This window comes from Elephas maximus, chromosome 5 (genome assembly GCF_024166365.1).
Source record: "Elephas maximus indicus isolate mEleMax1 chromosome 5, mEleMax1 primary haplotype, whole genome shotgun sequence".
Lineage (NCBI taxonomy): Eukaryota > Metazoa > Chordata > Mammalia > Proboscidea > Elephantidae > Elephas > Elephas maximus.
This window is the reverse complement of record NC_064823.1, coordinates 67,217,571-67,241,095: the sequence shown is the minus strand read 5'-3', so window position 1 is coordinate 67,241,095 and position 23,525 is coordinate 67,217,571. Positions and strand designations below refer to the sequence as shown.

At 40.4% G+C, this 23,525-nt stretch overlaps 1 protein-coding gene across 7 annotated transcripts in view; it reads right to left on the bottom strand.

The window, feature by feature from the left end:
- The window catches only part of ABCG2 (ATP binding cassette subfamily G member 2 (Junior blood group)), a 79,353-nt gene that overhangs the window by 42,027 nt on the left and 13,801 nt on the right, over nt 1–23,525 (bottom strand). For 6 of the 7 annotated variants that reach the window (XM_049885754.1, XM_049885755.1, XM_049885749.1 and 3 more), the window contains one exon: nt 7,597–7,818. In XM_049885754.1, coding sequence (XP_049741711.1) covers nt 7,597–7,799 — 203 coding nt within the window. In that variant the 5' untranslated portion in view covers nt 7,800–7,818. Of the gene's footprint in view, nt 1–7,596; nt 7,819–12,901; nt 13,055–23,525 lie in introns of those variants that run through there. The other variant, XM_049885750.1, reaches the window with a different exon arrangement.

Below are 23,525 nucleotides of genomic sequence, written 5' to 3'. Positions count from 1 at the left end.
GGCATGATGAAATGGAGGTGTAACTCAGTACTTTCAAAACCCTGGTGTCTATGCCCAAGCCCTCTTTGGAATTGGTAGGTAGGTAGTTTACTTCATAAAGAAAACAATATCTGTTTCAAATGGAAGTTCCACAGCAGAAGGCTATTTCATTCCCAGATATTATTTATTACAGAGGCCAATCATATGATTATACAATTGTCTGAGTGAAATATAAACTTCCCTGAATGGTGCAGTTTCGTGGTTCAACTCCAGTCAGAGGCACCTCGCTAGGACATAGGGCAGAGATGGGAACCAGACAAAAAAAGTTCTAGCTCTCATGGGTTTTACATTCTAGTCCAGGGATCGGCTGGCCCCTTGCAGTCATAAACAGAATGTTATTGGAACACAGTCATGCTCATTCTACTATTTATTGTCAAGGGCTTCTTTCACGCTACAACAGCAGAGTTCAACAGTCACAACAGACACCACATAACCTGTAAAGCTGAAAAAGATAAAGTTTGCTGACCCTGTTCTACAGTCTACATTGCTTTGTTTCCCCACACCACCCTCCACCCTTCTATCATACCACCTGATTCACTGCTTTACAGTATACATGTGCAAGTAAGTCTCTCTCACTACGCTGTAAAACCTTGACGACAAGAATTGCATCATATTTTTTTCTTATCACTTCACTCAGCATGCAGTACAGTGTTCTACCACCGAATACATATGCAGACCACTGAAATGAAACTAAATTGAAGTATTTCTGTCGCATTTATTACACATTAGTGGATAATGGTGAATCACTTGGGCTTGTTTTGTTTACGGACGAGAAAGGTTAATACTATTCATACTGCTTGGAGCATCACACCTCTCCCCTACACACACACACATTTACCTTCTCTATCCTTACACCCCTAGCCGCCCGCCCCCCCCATTTAGGGATAGGGACTTCCACAGTATCTTCTAATCACATTTTCACAGCACAACAACACGTTATGAGTACTGTGTTTATCTCAATCTCCCAATAGACAGCAAGGTTTCTGAGAACAAGAACATACCTGTATCTAGCATCTTACACAATGCCAGGCATCTAGCAGCATTGAAAATTGGTTGAATAAACAAATCTTTACTTCCCTTTTTTTTATAAATAGGATTACTTCTAGGGAAGCAAAGAAATGTTTTTGATAAATCACAAATGCCAAGAAGCAGGAAAAAACTATTTAAAATAAGTATAGTCTGTTTGGAAAGAAAGCCTGGACCCCTGGTGGAACAGCGGTTAAAGTGCTTAGCTGCGAACCAAAAGGTGGGCAGTCTGAATCCACCAGCTGCTCCTCAAGAGAAAGGCATGAAGCCTTGGACACACTATGGGGCAGTTCTACCCTGTCCTATAAGGTGGCTAAGAGTTGGACTGGATCACTGGCAATGGGTTTGTTTGTTTTTAATCTGGAAAAAAAAGCTTTCTTACATTTCCTACATGTTATTTCAAGTTCAAATAATATGTCAACCGTCTCTATTAGGTTTTCCCTACTCCTTGCTTCCCTTCTCAGTACAAAGGTGGTGAAGCCCCGCTTAGAAGCACAACAACAGCCAACACCCAAGAACGCAGTGGGTAAAGAAGGGCAAGAGGAAGCAACAGCCAGAGGGTGGAGAGATTGCTTAGATGAAGGAATAAAAATACTGATTGAGCGAATAAGTAAGTATATTAAGGACAATGAAAGTGAGGCTTTTCACCTTTTGAGAAGATATTTACAAACATGGAAAGATGGAAAGAACCTGACTGGAATTGGAGGTATTGATGAGAACTCATAGGTTTTAACACATATACACAGGTAGATACAGCTGTAGGTGTATCTGTATACGAGTATGCACATGCGTTTACACACATAAAACCCCATTGCCACTGAGTTGATTCTGACTCACAGTGACCCTATAAGACAGAGTAGAACTGTCCCGCAGGGTTTCCAAGGCTGTAATCTTTATGGAAGCAGACTGTCAGCCACATCTTCCTCCCATAGAGCAGCTGGTGGGTTCAAACTGCCAACCTTTCGCAAGTGTTTTAACTACTCTGACAACATATATATACATCTATTCCCTAAGTCTGTCCACTGAGAAGACCTAGAAGCAATGACGTCCCAATAGGGAACACTTTGAACATTTTGTATACAGCCATGTTCCACCCAAAGGAACAGAATGATCCCAGGCCTGAGGTGGGGAAGTACACAGTGAGTCAGGAACATCTTGCTGTTCTAAGGAGCTTCTCGAAGAATGAAGGGACAGGTCAAAAAAGCAGTTTGTGGACAACAGAAACTTGAAAAGAAAGATTAGATAGGAACCTGGGGGGGCAGTGAGTTTGTTAATGAGGGAGGAACAACTCAGAAAAGGAAGGGGAGAATGCTTGCACAACTTATAGAATATAATCAATATCCCTAAATTGTACATGTAAAAACTATTGAATTGACATATGTTTTGCTATGTATATTCTCAACAACAAAATAAAACTTACAAGTAAAGAAAAAAAAAAAGAGCATAGAGTTAAAGAAAAAAACCTTGAAAGAGGTCACAGTGACCAAATAGGGAACAAATATGAGAATCAACATAAATAATGACAGTAATACATTACAACCCATTGAATAAAATGAAGTTCTATGAGTCCACACTGACATAAATAAATGAATGATGAATGAAGCTTTTCACTTTTAGAATAAACCACAAACCTGTTGTCATCTAGTCAATGTCAACTCATAGCGACCCTATAAGACAGAGTAGAACCAACCAATAAGGTTTCCAAGGAGCAGCTGGTGGGTTTGAACTGTCATCCTTTTGGTTAGCAGCCATAGCTCTTAATCACTGCGCCGCCAGGGCTCTTTTAGTAAATATAAACTAATATATATAAAAAAGGGACCAAACTGAAAAAACCAAATTCAGGGCCGTCGAGTCGATTCTGACTCACAGCGACCCTATAGGACAGAGTAGAACTGCCCCACAGAGTTTCCACGGAGCACCTGGCAGATTTGAACTGCCGACCCTTTGGTTAGCAGCCGTACCACTTAACCACTACACCACCAGGGTTTCCATAGAAGGGACAGAGAGAAAATCACCACTTGGCAACTATCATAGTGGTGGCTGATTCAGGCAGGACTCACCAGTGGAGGCTAAAGCTGGTAGGTGGATAGTCAGTGAGGAACAGAATTTTGTAATAATTTCAGAATACCACCCTTGGTAATACTAACTAATAACAAAGAGGAACATGGTAACTTTACTGTCACAAACCTGGCAGACACTAACATGACCAAGTGATCAAGGTCAACCTCACCCATGGAGGAACAGGAAGATAGCAGACTGAATGAGACTGAGGAGACATGACACAGTGGTGGGTCAACTAAGACAGCATGACTACCTACCAGCCTTTCAGGATCCCCCACTGTGTTTTTGTAGAGATTATATTTCCCCTGGCTGCTCCCAGACAATGACTGGTTTGTGCTCAACTACTAACCAAAATGTTGGCAGTTGGAACCCACCCAGAGGTGCCATGGAAGAAAGACCTGGTGATCTGTTTCCATAAAGATTATAGCCAAGAAAACTCTATGAAGCTCAGTTCTACTCTGTAACACATGGGGTCACCATGAGTTGGAATCAACGGCAATGGATTTTGTCGGTTTTTTTTTTTTTTTAAATACACTGGAGCAGGTAGGGACAATGGAACATCAGATGGTCCGGAAAAATACCAAGGACAATAGGCATATAAAGAAACAAAACTGATAGAGCAAATGCAGTGAAACAGTTGGTGAATCTGGGTGAGGGCTTATGTTCTTGTAAGGTTAAAGTTTGAAATTCAAATTAAATTATTAATTAAAAATTCCCCTAAATAGTATAATGAATTTTCCTGAAGATTATAGGCGATCCACACACCTAGTGGAATAGATGATTTTGTTCCACAGATGTTCAGCAGTATATACAAATGCTGTATACAGTGACAAATCTAAGCCTAAGAGAAAAATTTCTCAGAAGGTACAAAAATCAGATGTTGCTTTATCTTCTTCCCTCCACAAAGGACATCAGGTGACAGCTATTTACTTCCAGAAGTGAGACTGCAAAATGTTCAAGGGAAAAAAGCCAAGAATCTCATCAACTTTCTGGGAATATGATACTCTTCGAAATGATGGTGGTGCTGTCAAGCAAAGTCAAAAATAAAATAGGGCAACTGTGGTGTGATGAAATCACTTTTGTGTGGCCTCTCTTACCATGGTCTTGTAACTCCCACCCAAGTGACTGGGCAGGACTGTGCAAATAAGGTAACTGTGGCCCACCAAGGGGATGGTCAGTTTTGCCATCAAGCCAGGCTTAAAAGAGGGAGACGATCCCCTCACCAAGGAAGAGCAGTAACAGCAGAATGTACCCTTTGCATCCAGGATTCCTGCACTGAGAAGCTCCTGAAACCAGGAGATGGAGAGAGAGAGAGCCACGCAGTGCGCTTTGAGGCCCACAGGGTGAGAAAGCTTCCTTTGGGCCAAGGCTTACCGGCAGAGGGCAGTACCTCTGGGCACTTATCAGGAGAGCTAAAAGAGCTTTGTAACACTTGCCTGTGCAGGGTAGAGGCCAAGGGCCAGGGAGAGGTCTGACTGCGAGCATGGCTGGGAAAAGGCTGTCCTGATGGAAGAACTGTATCCTGGGCATTCCTCAACCTGAATTGTAACCTGTTACTTCTCTAATAAACCCCACAATCATAAGTACTGTGAGTTCTGTGTGGCCACTTCAATGAGTTATTGAACTGAGCAGAAAAGTAGAGAGTGCCATGGGAGGGGCTGTTGGTATCAGAATTGGTAAAGACAGTAGAGAGAGGAGGCATGTCTGACCCCTGCCTTACAGGAATCAGCCTTGGACTGTTGATCTTGACTCTCCTTCCCCCTTGCGAAGAGAGATGGTCAGACGCTGTCCCCATGCCATTTTTACAGTGACCCTTCCCTCATCCCAGAAATTCTATTTAGTTGAAACACTACAGCACAAAAGCAATGACTTCTGTTATGCGTACGTCAACCAGAAATGTGATTAAGCAAAGACACCAATCCTTGGTATTCACTAAACTACTAAACACGTGGGAAAATTCCAAGATTTGACTGAGTTTTTATGAGCCCAGGAACACATCAAAGGAGGAACTCACCTATTGCTGAAATGCATACCATCCCAACCATAAAAATGTTGTCAAGCCTTGAGCAGGTGACATTTGTAAAGCCTGAGGAGGCCTGGTGACTCAGCAGTTAATCAAAAGGTCAGTGATTTAAACCCGTCAGCAGCTCGGTGGGCGAAGTAAGTGGCAGTCTGCTTCCATAAAGATTTACAGCCTTGTAAACCCAATGGGGCAGTTCTGCTCTGTCCTACAGGGTCACTATGAGTTGGAATCATCTCGAAGGTAGTGGGTTTTTTTGCCTTGGTTTAGTTTGTTTGGGTTTTTTAAGCGTGGCGAATTCAGCCTTTCACATTTTAAATCTAATCAACCTACACATTTTCAAATCAGTTGTTGCCTTCTACCTCTTAGCACAAAATCTGACATGACCAACATTTCCTTGGTTTTCACACACACACAAAAAAAAGAAATTTGTCACCTTTCTAAAAAAGTCAATTCTATCTAGGCCAGGAACAAAAGATAAAAGCTTTGCATTCACAGTTCTTCTCAACTAATACACTACTGGGACGTAGGAATGACAGCAGGTACTACTGCCTAGACAAAGGTCTCACTTGCACAACTCCAGGCCTTGCCTCAACCCAATCAAGCTTCAGATCTTGCCTCCCTGACCCACATCCAAAAGAATCTTCCCCTACCTTGTCATTGTCCAGCCCTTAGAAGAAGTGGATTGCTATTAACAGAAAAGACCGGTGCCATACAAAGCAACAAAAAAATAAGAAACATTTGATTTCATATAAGTTTGTAGCCACACCTCATTAAAGAGCTGTTTTGTAATCACTCCTCCAGCAGTGGAGAGCCCGAAAAAGTTGCTTGCCTTATGTATGAGTAATTATTTCACCTCTTAAACAAATAAACAAAATATAACACACAGGCCACGCTGTCCAAGTAAACCCAGATTCATTCCCCCCCACCCCAGAGAGGAGAAGAACCATGCACAATTCTCTAGAATCAGAAAAACATTAACTACGCCAATAGCTATCATCTGTGAAAGAACAGAAATACTTGGTACCTAGAAGGTCCTATATAAATGTTCATTTTCCTACCCACTCTACTGCCAACGCCACCAATACCACAGGATGAATTAGTTGGATACAGAAAATGGAAATCAGTTACTGAGTGCTTATTAAATATAACTAAATGTAATGACTTGGATCCTAAGCTTTCTTATCCCTTTGGACTCATATAGCACAACTTAAGCTAAACCATAACTGTCATACATTTAAAAAGCTTCTGCAGCTCTGTATAAGAGGAAAAAAAAGCAATAAGAAAGTTGTTATAAATTATTATAAATAGCCCACTCATTTAAAACAAGTCTGTTTGAAAACCAAAAGCTTTCCACAATATATTATCCTTTCAACCTCCTGACTCTTGTTTCTAAAAAGCACAGGACATAAAGTGTCCAAGTACCCAAAAGTGACTGGCTCCTAAGGTACAATAGCAGATCTTCTATTTCACGGATTAGAAAAATTGAGGCTCAGAGATTATAACTATATCCCCATAATCAGAAAGCTGTAAACCATACAACCATGCCTCTTTGTATTAAGCCCAAGGTTTACCCAGAGAAAACAAAATGACACATTAATTGTTCCGGTACAACCACTTTAAAAACAATTTAGCAGTTCCTTTAAAAAGTTAAACATATAAAAGCTTGTGGAGGGGCCATCCAATGTGCAACAATTGGTCTCTATTTTCTTGGAGGGCCAGAAGAAGGAGGAACTGGTGGTAGAAATGGAATACATGTCTAATTGTCTCCAGGAACAACTGCCTCTTCTGCCATTAGACCATAAGAACTGGATGGTACCCAACTACCATTACTAAACATTTCAAAGAATCCTGATCAAAAAGAGGAACAGAATTCCAAATTCTCATGGAATTCAAACTTTCTGGGGCCATTAAGGCTGAATGGCTCCCTAAAACTATTGCCCTGAGGAAAGTTTCAAACTTTGAACTGAAATTATCCCCTGAAGTCATCTTTGAACCAAATAATAGTCTAATGAGGAAAAAAAAAGTCTGCGTTAAGCATCATACTCTTTTAAAGAATTGTCTATACGTGATCAAATTGACAACAGTAACTGAAAAGGATAGATGAGAAGCTTTGGGGGACAGTGAGGTGGAACAGCTTGGACAAGGTTGTCAAGAAAGGTGGCACAACTTGAAGAATGTAACCAATGTCACTGAAATGTACATGTAGAAACTGCTGAAGCGGTGTGTGTTTTGTTATGTGTATTTCCACCAAAAAAAAAAAAAGTTAAACATACAGCTCTCAGGTGATTCAGCCATTTCACTCCTATTTTAGCCAACAGAAATGAAACCATGTGTCCATACAAAGACTCCTCACAAATATTCATAGTAGCTTCTTTTGTAATAGGCAAAACCTGTGAAGTGTATTTCATGTCAGTAATGCTGGTTTAAAAGAAAGTTGGTCCACATACTTGATATCCTTCAGTATTTCTTTCTCAGCTGTTTTTCGACAGAGTATAAAGTCACTCTTCACTTTTACTCGGTAGCAGATGTTATGAAAACTTAACACAGCTCCTTCAGTACATGGCTTTAAGTCATTGGAGGTCATCGTCCCAGGTAGGCCATTGGTGTTTTCTGACATTGGGATAAAAACTTGGATATTATCGGAAGACATCTGGAAAGCTTCTGCCTTTCTGCAGGTAAAAAAAAAAAAAGCAACAGGAAGTTGATAGTCCAGATAAAAAGGCTGTAAACACTACACAGTAATACATTTAAAACAAGTCCATTTTAAACTGCATTGCAATGAAGAGCTCCATTTCCGGGGAACAGCCCATAACACTGTGCCCAGAACAGCCTTAGAACCTATATCAGAGGCAGACACAATTCTGAGAACATAAACTCCAATTAGGTGTTTATTAAATGTATTAAATATAGTTAAATGTCAAACTCCAATTAGATGTCAATTAACTACAGTTAAATGTCAATTAACTTCCAATTAGATGTCAATTAAATACATTAAGATTACGACCCTAATAAGTAAGTGGGAAGAGTATGAAAACTACTCAAAACTCATTAAGCAGCAAAAAGATGGGCGGTGGTCAAACCTGTCTGGCTTGGAAAGCCTATAATGTTACAACTAAAGCTCAGAGACAGACTACATGATCACCATCACTCCCTGCATAACCCACCCATTGCGGTCAAGTTAATTCCAACTCATAGTGACCCTACAGGACAGAGTAGAACTGCCCCATATGGTTTCCAAGGAGCACCTGGTGGATTCAAACTGCTGACCTTTTGGTTAGCAGCTCTACCTCTTAACCACTACGCCACCGGGTTTCCACCCCCTGCATATTTTTTTATTTTTAATTTTGGTAGTTACTATAAAAAAGGACTTAGCCAGGCGGTCAGGGACAGGAGAAATTTCTCTGGAATGTATAAGTTCAGGCCTTACATCTCTGGTTGTTATGCACCTTTAACCTGCTAAGAAATAAGTTCTTTACGTGGCCTTTTGCCTTGATTCTTCGGAAAAACAGCTTGAGAGATTTTTCCACTTAAACCCTGAGGAGTTACCTCTGCCCTAGTTTGCTATCCCAGAGTGTTTGTTACTTTTGTCCAGGTTGACTGACATTCATAGGTAAGCTATAAACAATTATAGGTTTGATACTTCGTCTGGCCCTGGGCAGCAGCACGCCCTATGATTGATCTATTTTACACAACTTGCAGGGATTGGTGGATACACTTAGACAAATTAAGTGACTATGGCCTACTATGCAAATGAAGTATCTGTGGCCTACTGAGTAGAGATTGGTCAGCTTGTAGCCCTGGTGGGAGGGCCATGCCTTGAAATTGACCAGCAGTTTGCTTATACATGGAGCCAACCCCACAGATGTTTTCAGGCAGACAGAAGGAAAAAAGGAGGAGAAAGGTGAAAAGCCAAGAGAGAAGAAGTGACAGAGGAGGAAAGGAACCTCCTAAAAGAGCTGTAACACGGGTCAAGGGCTGTAACAATGAAGACAGTAAGAGGCCTGGAAGGGGCACTGCAGCAGAGCTGGCAGCAACAAGCCTGGAAGGGACTCTGCAGCAGTGTCAGTGGTGACAGCAGAAACCTGCTGCTAAAAATGCAGCTAAGAGGGCTGAACAAAACCAGTACACAGACTATAAGCTAGGTGAGTTAGCAGTGGAGAGGCCAACAGCAGGGAGGCCAAAGACAGAGAGGCTTGTCCTGAGGGGGCTGAGAGGAAGCTGTCTTCAGGGGACTGTGAGAAGGCCTGCACGGTGGAGAGGGACCATGCATGGCTAAGAGGGACCATACACGGCAGAGAGAAGGCCCTGCTCGCTTGCACAGCTGACAGGAACTAAGGGAGCTGTCTTGCACTGATGAAGGGAAGATGTGCTCTCCTCTTTGGGGGAGTCTTCCAGACTTTGCCTACTTGTATCTTGATACTGATCCTGAGTTGCTGCCTGCTGGTCCTGATCTCAAGTTGTAACCTGTTGCTCCTTAACAGACCACTTAACTGTATGGTCTGTGAGTTCTATGTGACACTGAAATAGATTATCAAACCCAGAAGAGAAGTACAGTGTGCTGTGAGATGAACAGCTAGTGTTAAAACTGGTAAAAAGGTTGGAGAGTGGAGGTAGGTCTGACCTCCACCTCCTAAGAATCAGCCTTGTGCTAATCTTGATTCTCGTTATTCCCAATGAAGTTAGGTTCCGATGCTACTACTACCATCTTACAAAGGCAGACTCTAAAATTGTTTGGGATGACAAAATGTTTCCTTAGTGAGTACAGTTAAATTCTAGGAAGATTTAGAATATAGACATGATTAACAGGATCAAACCAACAGTTAAGCAACTGAAGAATTTAAAATAGTAACGTAATATTAAATCTATTAACCCACCCAGTGCCATCGAGTTGATTCCGACTCATAGCGACCCTATAGGACAGAGTAGAACTGCCCCGTAGAGTTTCCAAGGAGCACCTGGTGGATTTGAACTGCCGAACCTTTGGTTAGCAACCGTAGCACTTAACGACTACACCACCAAGGTTTCCATTAAATCTATTAATGAAATTTAAAATGTTTCATTAAACCAGTTACAAAAGACCCCTTAAAAAAGATTAGAGTAAAATCTAAAGATGAATTTAACAGCTTATGAAATAGGTCCTGAATTTGAAACCTGATAAATTTAGCTTTAATTTTTAAACATCAAATTAACCTATGAAGAAGTTTCTCTCTGGCTATGATGGGACTTGTCCCAAACTAAGCATCCTACTGAGAGCACCAATAAACTAGACAAAATATAAAAAACAAAATACGAGAAGCAACTGTTTGAACAGATCAGAGAGCAACCAAAGCAGCCAGGACTTGAGAGGCCGAGACCCTGGAAAAGACGGAAAAGCACTGAGGCAAACCCAGTGTTCTATACTTTTTCCTTTAGTGCCATTTGTCAACTGTTAAACTGCATACACATGGGGCAAAACTCAGAAAAATCAAGCAGAAATAAGCCGAGCAAATACTTCAGAGTGCCTTGGTTATAGGCAGACAAAATTTGGAGTTACAGGCTGGCCAGACAGACCCTGGTAACTTTGAGCTTTTCAGTTGATACTCCAGAAGGGCTATACCCTGGGAAAACGGGCAAACCAGAAATAAACAAGCCTCTACTTAATCAAGGTGGTAAGTCTGTACCGTTTCCTAAAAAAAGAAAACAAAAATTAAATTCCATTTCAAAGAAGGTATCCAAAATTTCAGTCAAAAACTACAAGGTATGCCAGAAACCCAACGTTTCAAAAATAAAAGCAAAACAAAAAAATAGAAATATACCCACAGATAATCCAGATATTGCAATTATCAGACACTGACATTAAAACAACTGAATAAAAAAAGCTTGAATCTTAAAAAAAAAAAGCTGAATAGTACATTCAAAAAAGAAAGAAAAAAATAGAGAATATCACCAAAGAACCAAAACTATAAAAAAGAATAAATTATCAAAATTAAGAATTCAACAGATGAGTTTAACAGCAGATTAAACATAAGAGAATTTGTGAACTAGAAGATAAAAAAGAAAAGGTATGTAGAAAACATCCAGATTGAAGCATGGATAAAAATAAATTATCACCATGAAAAAAGAAAAAGAAATCCAGATTGAAAAGGATAAAAACTGCATAAAAGATCATAAGAACCATATGATGAAGAAAGTATGACATGATGCATGTAACTAGACACCTGGGATAGAAGGAAAAATGGAACAGAACCAATATTTGAAAAAATATTGGCCTAGAATTTTTCAAAATCACCTAAAGCTATCAAGCCACACGCTGCAAAACCTCTGGAAACACCCAGTTGGATAAACTAAAAAAAAAAAAAAAATGTAGCTATATCATAGTAAAGCTGCTAAAACCCAAAGTAATTTCTGAATAATTATTTCTGTACTCAAAAACTGCTCTATTATTACATTTACAACACTACTCCTTTTAGGAGCTATAAATATAAGTAACCATTTAAAGATTGGCACCTAGGAAATTAAAGGTAAATAGCTGAGTTTTTAATCTGTGAACACAATGAATGGTAATAATTAAGCAAAATCCTATTCTCTTGAAGTAGCCTTCATGAGGAGATGCCAGTTCCAAAGCCAGCAATAACTTCTCCTACTGCCATCCCCATTTGAGGTTCTCAGGTCCAGCCACTGAGGACACTTTCTAACCCTCTCTCTAGGCTCATTAAGCAAATCAAATAACACGCTACTTGAATATATAAATAATCTATTGTTTAAATATAAATACGTTGTTGGCTCAGGACAGAAATTTTTAAAGGATTTTTGTGATTTATCCTACAAAAAAGGCACCAATTGTAACTGAGACCCAAGAAAGACCACCCATGCACACTGAAGACAGAGGACTAAAACTTATAAAAATACAATAACAATTTTAGAAGTACGTGCATATAGAGTTTGCCTTCACTGTATAGTATTAAATTTGTAATTTACATTGCCTAGGAGGTACTTGGAAACCCTGGTGGTGTAGTGGTTAAGTGCTACGGCTGCCAAGCAGGGGGTCGGCCATTCGAATATGCCAGGCGCTCCTTGGAAACTCTATGGGGCAGTTCTACCCTGTCCTATAAGGTCGCTATGAGTCAGAATCGACTCGACCGCACTGGGTTTTTTTTTTTTTTTTTTAGAAGGTACTTAGTTCTTTCCTAGGATTCTAACAACTTCCTCAGAGAGACAGCACAGGCTTAGTATGCGTAAAAGGCCAAGGGATTAAAAAAGTATAATTAAGGCACATCTAGCATATTACATCACAAGTCTTTTATTTCTAACAACAATATGGACCGTGCAATACTCTAAGATGAAACAAAAAAAAAAAGATACAGTAAGGATTAAGGAAGAAAGCAAATCCCAACAGGATAGTTTAGACTTCCGGCCAACATGGCTCCACAGACAAAAGCACCACACTGTCCCTCCACAGCAAAGACCCAAAAAACTAAGTAAAGCAGACACAAACATAATTCCTGGAACCTGAAATGCCAAATGAAGAGATACAGAACTCAGCCAAACACCAAACGGAATAAGAAACTAACAGATGACAGAGAGTAAGAAGAGATATGAGCGTAGGGCCCCACCAGTTAACGCAGCACAGATCCACCATCTTAGACTCCAGTCAGGGACTGGCATACGGGCAGCATGGGAAAGCAGCTTCACGGAACTCCCAGCAGGAGACACAGCACCTGGTAACCAGTGATACACGCTTTCCCACCCCTCATTCTCTCCCCGCTGCTCTACCTCCAAGCTTCCTGGCTGGCTGCTGTGGCACAGACGGCCAGGAAGTGCAGCGTCCGTGCCACTTGGATTCGCCCCACGCAAGTCTGAGATCAGCGGACAAGGAGTACTGGAAAGGAGCTTCACAAAGATCCCAGCAGGAGACAGAGCACCCAGTAGTGAGTGATATACGCTTTCCTAGCCCCACCCCCCCTTCTTCCTTTCCCCCTTCGGCCTTCTCTGTCTCTTGGCCAGAAGACAACTGCTTTGGCCTCAGGATGTTTGGATTCGCCCTGTTCACACTAGCCGGGCCCCTGAGTTGGCACTGGTTCTTTCCAACTCCTTTGTTTCCTTCTATGCCTCCGACACCTCCCCCCTCCTTTCTCTGGAACACCTGGGTCCAAGTGCCATCTTTACTGTGAAGCCACGCTCAACTGGGGAACCACTCCCCCTGCCTGCGACACCTCACTGATGGGATCCCTGGGGCTTTTTTTTCCCCTAGTTTTGCTTTGTTTTGCTTTGTTTTCTTTTTCTTTTCGCAGCTGGAGAGCACCTTCTAGCCGGGCTGCACTGCACGGCTTTGGAGCCACTCCTCCAATCTGTGCAGCCACGTAGGTGGGATTCCTAGGGGTACTATTTTTTTCTTCCTTCTTTCATTCCTTTTTTTCTTTTCTTTTCTTTTTTTCCCTTTCTGTCTGTCTTCATTTCTCAGTTCTCATCTCTCTACACTTATCTTCTTTTCCTGTCTCCTGAATACCTGGTGATGTGTGACATCTATACCCCCTCAAATCAAACTGTACTGTGCAGTCTGGGAGCCACTTTCCCAGTCTTAGCAGCCCCACTGGTGGGACTCTGGGACTTCGGGGGGCTTTTATGTCCTTTTCCAAATTTTTATCCAGTTTTTTTTCCTTATTCTTCCCTTTTTCTTTTTTGCTTTTCTCCATTTCTTGGTTTCGCATCTTTCCACTCCAACAGTAAGCTCCCTTAGCACTCTTTTTTTTCTGTCTTTCTTTGTTTTTGGTTCCTGTTTTTCTCTTCTCTCTCTCCTCTTTTCCATACCCCTATTAGCTCCACACATCACAACCTCCCCCATCTTTCCTGCCTACCTACATCACACACTGAACATCATACCTCCACGCAGCACAACCATGGTCTGAGAGAACTGGCCCAGCACTGATTCCTGGCCCACTCTGTCAGCTCTAGTACATACCACAAACAACCCATTCCAGCTCCTCCCCTTCAGCTGGACCTGCCCTGCTGCACCACAGCTGAATAACTGGCCCTGCCCATTGGACAAGCAAGTGAAAAGTATCATAAATACAGGTGGCCAAACAACAAAGGACACACAGCCCCGTACTTAGGCATAAACAAATAAAACCAAAAAGTAGAACACAACAAACAAATCTACAATCAAGAAATGACAAAAATAACTACTGAATGTCCCAAAAACAGCAGACAATATCAAAACATATTTAAAAAAAAAAAGGACAGGATGGGTCCAGTAGGTGTCCAAAATAAAACATCAGATGACTTTCCAGGAGAAGAAAAGGCACTAGAACTACCTGACAGGGAATTCAAAACTCTAATATTCAGAGCAATCCAAGAGTTGAAGCAAAAAGACAAAATGAGGAAAAATAGACAAATTTTTGGAAAGGGCAGACAAATTCATGGAAAATACAGACCAAAAAATGGAACAACTGTAGGGAAGTAATACAGAAACAAAATGCCAAAATAAATTCACAACTAGAAATCTTACAAAAACAACAATTAGGAATCCAGAAGATAAACAACAAGATTTCAGAAATGGACAGTGTCTTAGAAGGGCTGAGGAGCAAGTTTGAAACAATGGAAGAAAGAATCAGGGAAATGAAGACAAACACGTGGATACAGCTGTTTGAAGAAAAATCAGAAAAAAGAACAAAGAAAAATGAAGAAACACTGAGAATTATGTAGGATACAATCAAAAGCAAAAACTTGTGAGTAATCGGAGTTCCAGAACAGGGAGAGAAAATGGAAAACACAGAGAAGATCGTTGAAGAATTGTTTACAGAAAACTTCCCTAATATCATGAATGATGAAAACCTGACCATTCAAAAAGCTCAGTGAACCCCGTATAGGATAGACCCCAAAAGAAAAACACCAAGGCATATCATACTCACCCTTGTTAAAACCAAAGACAAATTAAAAACCCCGCGATCGAACATGTTTTGTGGGGACTTCTAAGTCAATTGGCAAAATAATTCTATTATGAAATCATTCTGCATCCCACTTTGAAATGTGGCGTCTGGGGTCTTAAATGCTAACAAGCGGCCATCTAAGATGCATCAATTGGTCTCAACCCACCTGGAGCAAAGGAAAATGAAGAACACCAAGGCCACACGACAACTAAGAGCCCAAGAGACAGAAAGGGCCACATGAACCAGAGACCTACGTCACCCTGAGACCAGAAGAACTAGTTGGTGCCCGGCCACAATCGATGACTGCCCTGACAGGGAGCACAGCAGAGGACCCCTGAGGGAGCAGGAGATCAGTGGGATGCAGACCCCAAATTCTCATAAAAAGACCAAACTTAATGGTCTGACTGAGACTAGAGGAATCCCGGTGGCCATGGTCCCCAGACCTTCTGTTGGCACAGGACAGGAACCATCCCCGAAGACAACTCATCAGACATGAAAGGGACTGGTCAGCGGGTGGTAGAGAGACGCTGATGAAGAGTGAGCTAATTATATCAGGTGGACACTTGAGATTGTGTTGGCAACTCTTGTCTGGAGGGGGGATGGGAGGATAGAGAGAGAGGGAAGCCGGCAAAATTGTCAGGAAAGGAGAGACTGAAAGGGCTGACTCAAGAAGGGGAGAGCAAGTGGGAGTATGGAGTAAGATGTATGTAAACTTATATGTGACAGACTGATTGGATTTGTAAACGTTCACTTGAAGCTTAATAAAAGTTAATAAAAAAAAAAAGAAAGGGAAGTGAGCAGAGAGACAGGGGGACCTCATACCACAAAGAAAGCAGCACCAGGAGTAGAGCACGTCCTTTGGACTCAGGGTTCCTGCATGGAGAAGCTCCTAGTCCAGGGGAAGATTGATGACAAGGATCTTCCTCCAGAGCTGACAGAGAGAGAAAGGCTTTCCCTGGAGCTGATGCCCTGAATCTGGACTTCTAGCCTACTAGACTGTAAGAGAATAAACTTCTGTTTGTTGAAGCAAAAAAAAAAAAAAACCCCGCGATCAGCTCGAGAAAAACCAAAAGTCACATACAGAGGGGAAACAATAAGACTAAGCTCTGATTATTCAACAGAAACCACGCAGGCAAGAAGGCAATGAGATGACATATATAAAACCTTGAAAGAAAAGAACTGCCAACCAAGAATAATATATACTGCAAAACTTTCACTCATATATGATGGTGAAATTAGGACATTTCCAGATAAACAGAAATTAAGGGAATATGTAAAAACCAAACAAAACTTACAAGGATTATTAAAGGGAGTCCTTCAATCAGAGAACAAACAACATCAGACCACAGCCTGAATCTAGGACACGAGATTGTACCAGCCAGATACTAACCTAGGAAATGAACTCTCAAGGATCATCCAAAACCAAAACAATTGCAACAGGGAATCAGAGAGGTTAATCTGTAAATGACAACAACGTCAGAACAATAAAAGAGGGAATAAATGGTATAGGTGTAGAACTTTCTAATGGAGAGGAAGACAAGGTGATACCAAGTAATCATAGACTGGTTCAAACCTAGGAAGATAAGGATAAATTTCAAGGTAACCACAAAGAAAGTTAAAAAACCTACTCATCAAAATAAAGAAGAAAAACATAAAGTCTCCAAAAAAAAACAAAATCGACAAAAACAAAAGAAATGAAAAAGAAATCCACAAACAGAAGGAACTCAGCACAAGAAAGCAAGAACAAAGAAAATATTAGCACCACAAAAAAAACACAACATAATGACAGCAATAAACTCACACCTATCACTGAATGTAAATGGCCTAAATGTACCCATAAAGAGACACAGAATAACAGAATGGATTAAAAAAACAAGATCCATCCTACGCTGTCTACAAGAGACACTCCTTAGAAACAAAGATGTAAATTTATTAAAAATCAAAGGATATAAAAAATATCAAGCAAATAACTATGAAAAAAAGCAGGGATGGCAATACTAATCTCAAATAAGATAGACTTTAAAACAAAATCCACCGCAGAAGACAAAGAAGGGCACTATACAATGATTAAAGGGACGATTCATCATGAAGACTTAACCATAATAAACATCCACACACCCAACGACAGGGCTCCAAAACACATAAAACAAACTCTAACAGAACTGAAAAGAGAAATTGACTGTTCCACCATAATAGCAGACTTCAAAACACCATTCTCAGTAAAGGACCGAACATCTAGACAGAAATACAGAAGAGCTAAAGAGCACATATCAGCCAACTTGACTTCATAGACACATATAGAACACTCCACGCAACAGCTGCAGAGTACACATTCTTTTCCAACGCACATGGAACGTTCTCCACAATAGACCACATTTTAGGCCATAAAGCAACCCTCAACAAAATCCAAAACACTGAGATACACAAAGTATCTTCTCTGACCACAATGCCATCAAAGTAGAAATTAACAACAGGAAGAATAAGGAAAAAAATCAAATACATGGAAACTGAATAACACCCTGCTTAAAAACCACTGGGTAATAGAAGAAATCAAAGATGGAATCAAAAAGTTCCTAGAATCAAACCATTCATTCATTTGTACAATGAAAACACATCATACCAAAGCCTTTGGGACACAGCAAAAGCAGTCCTCAAAGGTCCATTTACAACACTAGATGCACACATCAAAAAATAAGGGACAAAATCAAAACGTTAGTTACACAACTTGTACAAATAGCAAAAGAAGCCCACAGCAACCAGAAGACAGGAAATAATAAAGATCGCAGCAGAAATAAATGAAATACAGAAACAATAGAAACAATCAACAAAACCAAAAGCTGGTTCTTGTAAAGGATCAACAAAACCAACAAACCACTGGCCAAAATGACAAAAGGAAAACAGGAGAGAATGCATATAACCCAAATAAGGAATGAAATGGGGGACATTACAACAGACCCAACTGAAATAAAAAGGATTATAACAGACTATTATGAAAAACTATATGGCAACAAATTTGAAAACCCAGAGGAAATGGACATATTTCTAGAGACACACAACCTACCCAAATTAACACAAAATGACATTGACAGTCGGAACAGACCCATAACAAGAGAAGAAATTGAAAAGGTAATTAAAAAACTCCCAACCGAAAAAGCGCCTGGCATAGATGGCTTCACTGAAGAATTCTACCAAACATTCGGAGAAGAGCTAATCCCAGTACTACAGAAACTATTTCCGAACATAGAAAAGGAAGCGATACTTCTGAATTCATTCTATGAAGCCAGAATAATGCTGATACCAAAACCAGGCAAAGACATCACAAAAAAAGAAAATTACAGATCAATATCTGTCATGAATATAAATGCAAAAGTTTTCAACAAAATTCTAGCCAATAGAATTCAGCAGCATATCAAAAAACTAATACATCATGTAATGGATTGAATTATGTCCCCCAAAAAATATGTCTATCAACTTGGTTAGACCATGATTCCCAGTATCGTGTTGCTGTCCTACATTTTGTGATTATAATTTTATGTTGAGAGGATTAGGGTGGGATTGTAACACCACCCTTACCCAGGCCACCTCCCTGATCCAAGGTAAAGGGAGTTTCCCTGCCGTGTGGTCTGTACCACCTTTTATTTCTCAAGAGATAAAAGTAAAGGGAAGCAAGCAGAGAGTTGGGGACCTCATACCACCAAGGCAGCAGCACGGGGAGCAGGGTGCATCCTTTGGACCTGGGGTCCCTCAGCTGAGAAGCTCCTTGACCAGGTAAATCTGAGGACAAGGAATCTTCCTCCAGAGCCGACAGAGAGAGAGAGAAAGCCTTCCCCTGGAGCCAACACCCTGCATTTGGACTTGTAACCCACTACTGTGTGGGAAAATAAATTTCTCTTTGTTAAAGGCATCCACTTGTGGTATTTCTGTTATGGCAGCACTAGATGACTAAAACACATCATGACCAAGTAGGATTCATACCAGGTATGCAAGGATGGTTCAACATTAGAAAATCAATGTAATCTACCACATAAATAAAAGGAAAGAATCACATGATCATCTCAGTCGATGCAGAAAAGGCATCTGACAAAGTCCAACATCATTCCTGATAAAAAAAAAAACTCTCAATAAAATAGGTATACAAGGGAAATTTCTCCACTTAATAAAGGGTGTCTATGCAAAACCAATGGCCAATATCGTTCTCAATGGAGAGAGGCTGACAACATTCCCCTTGAGAACACGAACAAGACAAGGATGCCCTTTAGCACCACTCCTATTTAACATTGTTTTTGAAGTCTTAGCTAGAGCAATAAGGAAAGAAACAGAAATAAAGGACATACAAATTGGTAATGAAGAAGTTAAACTGTCCCTATTTGCAGAGGATATGATACTATACTTAGAAAATCCAAAAGACTCCGAGAGAAAACTACTAGAACTAATAGAAAGGAACCAATACACAGCATTAACAGGATGCAAATCACAACCAACAACACACAAGCTCCAGGGGATAAACTAGATAACTGAGATCTTCTAAAAACTACACACTTATGCTCATCAAAGGACTCCACCAAAAGAGTAAAAAGAGAACCTATATAGACTGTGAAAAAAATTTTGACTATTACAAATCAGACAAAGGTCTAATCTCTAAAATCTACAAGAAAATCCAACATCTTTACAGAAGACAAATATTCCAGTTAAAAAATGGGCAATGGAAATGAACAGACACTTCACCAAAGGAAACATTCAAGCAGCCAACAGACACATGAGGAAATGCTGATGATCTCTAGCCATCAGAGAAATGCAAATCAAAACCACAATGAGACACCATCTCACCCTGGCATTACTGGAACGAATCAATAAAACAGAAAATAACAAATGGTGGAGAGGCTGCAGGGAAATCGGAACTCTTATGCACTGCTCGGAGGAATGTAAAATGATACAACCATTTTGGAAAATGATACGGCACTTCCTTAGAAAGCCGGATATAGAAATATCATATGATCAGCAATCCCACTCCTAGGAATATATCCTAGAGAAACAAGAGTCATCACATGAATTGATATATATGTACACCAACGTTCACTGCTGCATTGTTCACAATAGCAAAAAGATGGAAACAACCTAGATGCCCATCAACTGATGAATGGATAAACAATCTGTGGTACATACACACAATGGAGTATTACAGAATGTTAAAGAACAACAACAAATCTGGGAAGCATCTCATAACATGGATGCATCTGGAGGACATTATGCTGAGTGAAATAAGGCAATCACAAAAGGACAAATATTGTATGAGAACACTACTGTAAAAAGTACTGAAAAGGTTTACATACAAAAAGAAACAATATTTGACAGTTACAAGGGAGGGGAGGGGAGGGACAGGGGATATTAAAACACTTAATAGACAAAAGATCAGTGGAAACTTTGGTGAAGGGTGAGACGGTACACAATACTAGAGTACACAATACTGAGAGAAAAAGCATGGCCTGTACAAGGCAAGGTAGCTCCACAGACACATCCAAACTCCCTGAGGGACTGAATTGCTGGGCTGAGGACTGTGGGGACCATGGTCTCCAGGAACATCTAGATCAACTGGCACAACACAGTTAATAAAGAAAATGCTCTGCATTCTACTTTGATGAGTAGCGTCCAGGGTCTTTAAAAGCCTGTAGCAGCCATCTAGTAAACTCCACTGGTCTCACTCCTTCGAAAGCAAGGAAGAATGAAGAAAACTAAAGACATAAGGGAAAGATTAGTCCAAAGGACTAATGGACCACAGCTACCAATGCCTCCACCAGACTGAGTCCAGTAAAACCAGATGGCGCCCAGGTACCACCACTGACTGTTCTGACAGGGATCACAATAGAACGTTCCAGACAGAGCTGGAGAAAAATGTAGAAAAAAATTCTAACTCAAAAAGAAAGACCAGACTTGCTGGCCTAACAGAGACTGGAGAAATTCTGAGAGTATGGCCCCCGAGCACCCTTTCAGCTCAGTAATGAGGCCACTCCTGAGGTTCACCCTTTAGCCACAGATTGAACAGTCACATGGAACAAAACAAGACTAAAGGGGTGCACCAGCCCTGGGGCAGGGACTGGAAGGTAGGAGGGAACAAGACAGCTGGTAATAGGGAATTCAGGGTTGAACAGGGAGAGTGTTGACATGTCATGGGGTTGTTAACCAATGTCATAGAACAATGTGTGCACTAACTCTTTGATGAGAAACTAGTTTGTTCTGTAAACCTTCATCTAAAGTTCAATAAAAAAGTAAACAAAAAAAAATGAAGTTCAATTAAAAAAAAATTTTTTTAAAGAATTGAGATTCTAGAAATAAACTCATATTCATCTATAGAAAACCAAACCCATTGCCCTCAATACGACTCAGGGACCCTATAGGACAGAGTAGAACTGCCCCATAGAGTTTCCAAGGAGCACCTGGTGGATTCGAACTGCCGACCTTTTGGTTAGCAGTTGTAGCTATGGCTAACAGGTTTTTTACAAGGGTGCAAAGTCTATTCAACGTGGAAAGTCTCTTCAACAAATGGTGCTGGGTCAACTGGATTTTCACATGCAAAACAATGATGTTGGACCCGTACTTCGCAATACATATGAAAATTAACTCAAAATGGATGAATGAACTAAATGTAAAAACTAAAGCCATAACACTCCTTAAAAAAAAAAAAATGGGGTACATCTTCATGACTTTAGATTTGGCAACAGATCCTTAACTATGATATCAAAAGCATGATTGACAAAATAAAAAATAGGTAAGTTGGACTTCATCAAAATTAAAAACTTATATGCATTAAGGGACATAAACAAATGAAAAGATGATGTACAGAATGGGAGAAAATATTTGCAAATTATGTATCTGATAAGGGTTTCATATTCAGAATACATCAAAATAAACTCCAGTACCTCATCAACAAAGAGACAAAGAATGGACAATGGACTTAAACAGATATTTCTTCAAAGAAGATACATGAATGACCAGCCAAAAAGCACATGAAAAGGTGCTCAACATCATTAGTCATTAGGAAAATGGAAATCAAAACTGCAACAAGATACCACATCACACTCACTCGCCCCCACCCCAGTGCCGTCGAGTCGAATCCGACTCATAGCGACCCCATAGGACAGAAAAGAACTGCCCCATAGAGTTTCCAAGGAGCACCTGGCGGATTCAAACTGCCGACCCTTTGGTTAGCAGCCGTAGCACTTAACCACTACGCCACCAGGTTTTCCTCACTAGGATAGCTTTAATTAAAAAAAAAAAAAAAAAATGGAAAATAACAAGGATGTGGAGAAATTCAAACACTTGTGCATTGCTAGTGGGAATGTAAAACAGCACAGCAGCTGTTTGCCTTTATCAAAAGGTTAAAACACAGAATTACCATACAATCCAGCAATTCCACTCCTAGGTGTATACCCAAAAGAACTGCGACTAAAACAGATATTTGTATGCCAATATTCATAGAATCATTCAAAATAGCCAAAAAGTGGAAATAACCCAAGTGTCCACAGATGAATGGATAAACATATTGTGGTACATCCATACAATGGAATATTATTCAGCCAGAAAACGGGGATTAACCTTGAAAACGCTATGGTAAGTGAAAGAAGCCAGACACAAAAAGAACACTGTATGATTCCACTTATATGAAATATCTAGTCTAGGCAAATTCCTAGACAGAAAGTAGATCAGAGGTTGCCAGGGACTGGGAGCAGGGAGAATATGGAGTTACAGCTTAATGGGTACACAGTTTATGTTTGGGGTGATGAAAAGATTTTGGAAATACATAGCAGTAGTGATGGTTGTACAACACTGTGAATATAATTAATGTCACTGAACTGTACACTATTAAAATGGTTAAAATGGCAAATTTTATATGTATTTATATATATTTTACCAAAATAATTTAAGAAATTCAACACATCAGCATTATGTTGTTGTTATATGCCATCAAGCTGGTTCTGACTCATAGCGACCATATGTACTACAGTACAAAATACTGCCCAGTCCTGCGCCATCCTCACAACTGTTGCTATGCTTGAGCCCATTGTTGCAGCCACAGTGTCAATCCATCTTCTTGAGGGCCTTCCTCTATTTCACTAACCCTCTGTTTTACCAAGCATGATATCCTCCTCCCGGGACTGAGCCCTCCTGACAACGTGTCCAAAGTATGTGAGACGTGATCTTGCCGTCCTTACTTCTAAGGAGCATTCTAGTTGTTATTCTCCCAAGACAGATTTGTTCGTTCTTTTAGCAGTCCATGGTATATTCAATATTTTTCACCAACACAATTCAAAGGCGTCAATTCTTCTTAGGTCTTCCTTATTCATTGTCCAGCTTTCAACTGCATATGAGGCAATTGAAAACACCATGGCTTGGGTCAGGCGCACCATAGTCCTCAAGGTGACATCTTTGCTTTTAACACTTTGAAGAGATCTTTTGCAGCGTACTTGCCCAATGCA